Below are 6,952 nucleotides of genomic sequence, written 5' to 3'. Positions count from 1 at the left end.
GTTTCTCTCTTCTCTCGTTCATCAATCCGTTCCTCACACCCTAACACCTATATTTATACAAGGGGAACATGGGCTTGGTGGACATGGGTCTTAAATGGGTTTACGACCGTAAACCTGTTTACGGTTGTAAACACCCACTGACCGTAAACCTGACCGTAAACTCCAAAAATATTACAGAAAAATTCATTTGCCTAGAAAAGTAAAGTATAAACCATATTTTTGACCCAACACCCGATTTCTGATTTATGATGACTATAAACAGACTTCTAATTGAACACATCAATTTAGTCCAGACTTGGCAAGCACTTTAGATGTTATCATCAAATCATCAAGGGGACCACAAATATCGCTTTTCCCGTTAGGGAAAAAGGAACGGATAAACTTCGACTCATATGGTTGCACTATTTACTCATCAAATTACACACAACAATACGTTTTATAAGTTATAACATCAAGTTACTAATGTGTTTACGTATTATCAATGCACAACCTGAATTGTAAACAACTCATATATCTCTGTTTCAAAAATATAAGATATTATCTTCTCAAAATTACTAATGATAAAATCCATGAAGTAATTCTCTGAGTGTGAGTTTATCAAATACTCAAAATCCTCATTTTCTTTATTGTCAAATTGTTGAAAATATTGAGACTTTATTGTATATACTCCTTTCTTTTGTTAGACCATCATATCATTAAATTTCCTAATATTTTTATTGTATATATTCCTTTCTTTGGTTAGACCATCATACCATTAAATTTCCTAATATTTTCAATGATTTGACAAGAAAGTCTTAATCTTTTTTTACAGTAAAATCTCAATTCACGATTTGATAAGAAAGTCCTAAGTTTTTTTTATTTTATTTTATTTTATTTTATTTTATTATTATTACAATAAAGTCCTGATTACCGACTAACCGGAAAAAAAAGGTAAATATATCAAAAATTGCAGGTAATTAAGACTTTACTGTTAAAAAAATAAAGTTTAGCACTTTCTTATCAAATCGATAAAAATATTAGAATTTTAGTGTATATATCCCTAAAATCATTTATAAATAAAATGCTATCGAACCTTTTCTCTTTGCAAGATTTTTGACAAGAATTTTATAATTACCTATGCCACCAAGAAACATAAAGCTTTTTGTTTTAGTAGTATGTATATAAACCATAATGAAAGAACGAAAAATTAAAGCTTACATCAATTGTCATCAAGTACACACTCAACTATGCTAGCCTAATTCTAAGCGACTTAATTCTTTAATTTTTCTTTATCAAACGGCTTCATAATTTTTTTTTATGACCATCATTATGACTCACTTTGTATTAGTTGGAATTTCTTTAAGTATTATTACTATTTTAATTTAATGGACTTGGTTTCTTTTTTCAAAATGTTGTTAAGTTTGTGGTTCGATGATTGAAGCTCGAATAAGTTGTATGATGATTTGTTTATTGCTTGTCATGCATGTTAGATATGGTCAGCTGGTAGTTTTGGTCAATTTGTATTTAATACGCCTTAGAAAAACTTGAACGTCTACAAAAAATCTGTAGTTTTAGAAAACCAAAATATGAATTATTGATAATTAAAGTTCTCAAGACTTCAACTATTGGACCACTTGTGGTACGCATGTCACTTACCTACTAACAAACACACCTAACATATTTATTAGCCTTCAATTATATTAGTTAACGGTCAAACGCTCAGTCACTCATTCATACATATTACATACACCATTTAGAAATACATACATAATAAAAATAAAAATAAAAATAAAAAGTGGAATATTCTAAATAACCATTTGGTTATAAGAAAAATAAATATTTTATTAAAATAAATCTTGTTAATTCTTTGTAATATTTTTTTATCTTATAGTTTCACATATTTACTTATAATGCTTAATAATATAAACTTAATTTCACATTAAAAGTTTTCTAATAATATCAGTTTTAGTGACTTAAGTTGATTTCATATTTCAAATCATAATATCAACATATTTGACTTTTAAAATTCATAAGTCAAAATATTGGATGAAGATTGTATTAATATGAAACCACATAGCACATAATCACTCAATTCCAACTTCCAAACCCTCTACACATCTTTACAAATTAAAGGATGGTGGAAAAAGAAAAGGTGAAACCATTGGCTCCATCCATCGACCAGAACCAAACCGTCAGTGATGATGAAGACACAGTTTACAAGAAAACCACACGACCAAGAAAATACGTTAAGTGGTTAAGTTGCATTGTTGCAAGCATAATCCATCTAGCGGTGGTTGTTGTGATATTAATTTTCATGGTATTTAAGATTAAAGAACCGGAGATCAAGATGAATGATGTGATGGTCAACAATTTCGATTTTATGAATGGCTCAATTCTACAACCCGGGACCAGTATATCTTTAACTATAGATATATCGGTTAAAAACCCGAATTTTGCATCTTTCAGGTTAGAACAAACGCATTTTGATTGTTATATTTTCAATAATTTACAGCTATTTGATTTATGATTTAATGGTTCTTGTAATTCATATTTCATTTAATACTTGTTAATAGAATGAGTTATCAAATATTGGATAAAAAAACAACTTTTACCAATGTAGGTACAAGAACACGACGACGAACCTCTACTACCGTGGGGTCGTGATAGGGGTGGCACGAGGGCCACCAGGGCAGTCCAAGGCACGACGAACAACAAGGATGAACATTACCATGGACATCATGGTTGATAGGCTATTCGGAAACCCTAATTTACAAAGTGACATTAGTACAGGTTTATTGAGCATGAGCAGCTACACAATAGTTGGTGGTAGGGTCAAACTTTTAACTATTATTAAGAAACAAGTTACTGTGAGCATGAATTGCACTATGAAAGTCAACATAATCAGTAGAGCAATTGAGGACCAAATGTGTAAGAGGAAAGTCAAAATATAAATTACGAGACGAAACTATTTTCTTTTACATTTTTAATATATATATATATATATATATATATATATATATATATATATAGGGTTAGGTTCATTTAAGATCATCTATATTTTGTAAAACCTTGAGACGTATTTTTTTATTTTTTTTAGTTAATTCAAGTTCCGAAAATAATATTTAAAAAAAGAATTTTTGGATTTTTCCATTTATTTTGCATTTTAAAATTATTTTTTAGAATATGTACAGTGTAATATTCTATTAGAATATTTCACGTATTTTTCAAAAAAAATGGAATTTATTTTTATTTATTTTTATTTTTTTAGTTAATTCAAGTTCTGAAAATAATATTTAAAAAAAGAATTTTTAGATTTTTCCATTTATTCTGCATTTTAAAATTATTTTTTAGAATATGTCAATGTAATATTCTATTAGAATATTTCACGTATTTTTCAAAAAAAATGTAATTTATTTATTTATTTATTTATTTATTTATTTATTTATTTTTTATTTTTTTTAGTTAACTCAAGTTCCGAAAATAATTTTTAAAAAAAGAATTTTTAGATTTTTCCATTTATTCTGCATTTTAAAATTATTTTTTAGAATATGTCAGTGTAATATTCTATTAGAATATTTCACGTATTTTTCAAAAAAAAAAACGGAATTTTTTATTTATTTATTTTATTTATTTTTATTTTTTTTGGTTAATTCAAGTTCCGAAAATAATATTTAAATTTTTTTTTTTGGAATTTTTCCATTTATTTTGCATTTTAAAATTATTTTTAGATTTGGTCTCACTGTCTCATAAAATTAGAATGGTCTCAAATGAACCTGAATATATATATATATATATATATATATATATATATATATATATATATATATATATATATATATATGCATAAAAACTATAAAAATACCTAAAAAAAAATACTTAGAGATCACAATTTTTTTTAACTTTATATTATGAAAAATCACAGCTTTTTATATAATTTTGCTGAAAAAAATTTTGAAAAAAAAAACTAAAAAGAAACCGATTTTTTAATTTTTTTTCCAGCGAATTTATAAGAAAAGCTATGATTTTTCATAATATAAGGTCAACAAAAAGATTTGTGCTCTTTAAGTATTTTTTTATGCGTTTTTAGGGTTTTTTTTTAGAGTTTTTTTGTTTTCCATAAAACCCTTATATATATATATATATATATATATATATATATATATATATATATATATATATATAGAGAGAGAGAGAGAGAGAGAGAGAGAGAGAAAGTGAGAGAGAGAGAAAGAAAGAAAGCGAGAGAGAGAGAGAGAGAGGGAGACTATAAATTTAGGGAAATGATTTATTAACAGTTTTTGGCATATACAACAATTTATACATTATATAGTTGTATAATACAACATTTTAAAACAACAATTATTTTGTATGGAAAAAAAATTGATGTGTACGGATCAGCTTCCATAAATTTATAATGAGAACGAGAAAATGTTGAAAACACGAAAACAATTATGTACCAATTATATATATATATATATATATATATATATATATATATATATATATATATATATATATATATATATAAGGGTGTAATAGGATTACAATTTAATTAAATATGAATAAGTCATACACAACTTGGACGGAGGTACAATGGCGACAAAATTCTTTTCCGTCTGAGGGCTTCAAGAGCACAGATTGGAGAAACAGTTTTCCTTCAATTACTTCATTCTATGTCTCCAACCCTCCTGGAGATGTAACGAAGAAGGAGATTTGGAAGTTATGTTTGTTGCTAGGCAAGTTGGTTGACGTGTACATTAATGGTAGGAGGGACGCCTTCGGTGCTTTCTTTGTTTTCGTTAGATTCTCTGAGGTGACTGATCCTAGCACCATTGAAAAAAACTTGAATGAAATAATTTGTAGTGGAAGGAAACTAAAGGCGAATTGTGCAAAGCATCCGCATGATGGTGTGAAATCCAATCCTATCAGAAATACATTCGTTGCTCCTACTTCTCTTAACCACGCAACTAGAGACTCTAGGTCTTTTGTTGATGTTGCTATAGTGAAAAAGAAGAATGATGGTGTTCTGACAATTTCCCTTTCCTCCATTCATAAGGTGTAGACTTGGACTTCTGGTTCAGTTCTTGTTGGAGAAGCAAAGAACTTTGACACACTATGCAATTTCCCGTCATTGTTGGACTTAGAGGGATTTGATGAGGTGTAGTCCAAATATCTTGGAGGCATGAAAATCATCATCAAATTCAAATCAGATGGGGGCAGCTAAAGTGTTCATGGCAAATAAAAGCATTTGTTTGAAATGGTTTAACTAGGTGGATCATATAGGGAAGAAATTGGTTCGCTTTGAAAGAATTGCTTAGGTCAAGATCACTAGAATTCCACTTCAATATTGGGATGAGCCCAATTTCGAAACTGTTGCCTGTAATTTTAGGAAGGTGTTAGTAAACACAAGTTCGTTTTGGAATCGTAATGATGTTTCTAATGGAAAACTTTGTATTCTAACGACTTCTAGGAAGAGAACCAATGATGAGGCGAATGTTTTCTTTGATGGAGTTTCTTGCAGAATTGGTATAATCGAAATCGATGATGATTGGACTCCTTTCAAGTCATTCTCGCAGGAATCAATTGAGAAGTCGGACAACAAGCTTGAGGATGATGTTGACGAAATTTCTGACACTTGGATACATGGTAATATGTACCGTGGAGATGGTGAGATCGATCCAAAGGAAAACGGTCATGCAGGAGGACGTTAGTAACCCCGAAGGTGGTGAACTCTCCGACGGGTATTGGAATGGACAAGACCATGCACGCTCATGCAGAAAATGATGAGACATCATTTAGGAAATCTTCATGCATTGATGACGGGGGCCATGCGACACATTTCAACAGCTCTAAAGGTGATAAGATGAATTGCTTAGGGTTTAATCTTATAGGCTCCACTCCGGATAGGTTGGAATGCCAACCTGGTGGTATTAATGTTGGGTCAAACTCGCCTAGACCCATTTCTAGTCTACACAAAGTAGCCCAGAATTCGAGATCGGTGCTTCTGCTCTTAAATGGCGTCGTATGAAAAAAAATAATGGAATCGGTGCTCGTGACCATCATATGTCTCTAATTTTCCGATCCATTGACTTAAATCGGGTTGTTGGTTGTACATCTGGTGGGGAAAAAGATGACCCCGTTGATTCATCCTCAAAATCTTCGTCTTTTTCTTCATGTGAGCTAGAATGTACCATCGATGTCGGTATTTAAGTGGGATTTCAAATTGACAGTGGATATCAAGCTTTCTTGGATGTTGTCAATGGAGTTGGCGTTAACATGAATTCCTCATGAAACTTCTTTCTCTAAATATTAGGGGATGAACGAATTGCATAAAACCGATTTGCTCAAGAGATTGAAAATGGAGAATAAGGTTTCTTGATGTGGTCTTCAAGAGTCGAGATTGGCTGTTCTTCTAAAACAGTCATAAAATTCTTGAAAATTTTAAACTTTCTAAACAACCCTCAGAGTTGGGGCACGTGTCGATGTGTTCGACAGGGACGTCGTACCTTATAATGAGGGTAAAGGTGGGTTGCACCTGATCCCACATCGGCTTGGAAGGATAACGAAACATTTCCTTATAAATGGTGTGGTTACCTTCCTTGTCACAACACGTTTTAAAGCCGTGAGGGAAGCAAATCCCATAAGAACTCTGCAGTTAAGTGTGCTTGGGTGAGAGCAATCCACAGATGGGTGACCCCCTGAGAAGTTTTCGTGCCGAGAGCCCAAAGCAAACAATATTATGATACGTGCCAGAGGGGGATGTTACAAGTCGGTATCAGAGCCTTGGTTTGAGTTAATTGGAGGAATACTCATGTGAATCTAGTATCAAACTAAGGAAAAGATTTTCAAATGGTTTTCAAAATACTCAAAAAGGATGTGATGTGTACGATCAGCCGGAGCCAGTAAGTAGATCCCAAAATACCATACTATTATTTGATATTGTGATATGTTAGAACAACATGCTAGTGAATAT

General features: G+C 30.8%; 1 protein-coding gene across 1 annotated transcript; it reads left to right on the top strand.

The window, feature by feature from the left end:
- The first annotated feature begins 2,092 nt into the window (after positions 1–2,092).
- On the top strand, positions 2,093–2,930 carry LOC111878564 (late embryogenesis abundant protein At1g64065). Its single transcript, XM_023875084.2, has 2 exons — positions 2,093–2,445; positions 2,600–2,930. Exons 1-2 carry the CDS (start codon positions 2,114–2,116, stop codon positions 2,928–2,930), a joined length of 663 nt encoding a protein of 220 aa, XP_023730852.1. The 5' UTR covers positions 2,093–2,113.
- The last annotated feature ends 4,022 nt before the right edge of the window (positions 2,931–6,952 follow it).

The sequence above is a fragment of the Lactuca sativa genome, chromosome 4, assembly GCF_002870075.4.
Source record: "Lactuca sativa cultivar Salinas chromosome 4, Lsat_Salinas_v11, whole genome shotgun sequence".
In the NCBI taxonomy this organism is placed as follows: Eukaryota; Viridiplantae; Streptophyta; class Magnoliopsida; order Asterales; family Asteraceae; genus Lactuca; species Lactuca sativa.
Note: the sequence above shows the minus strand (reverse complement) of the source record. Positions and strands in the feature narration are given on the sequence as shown.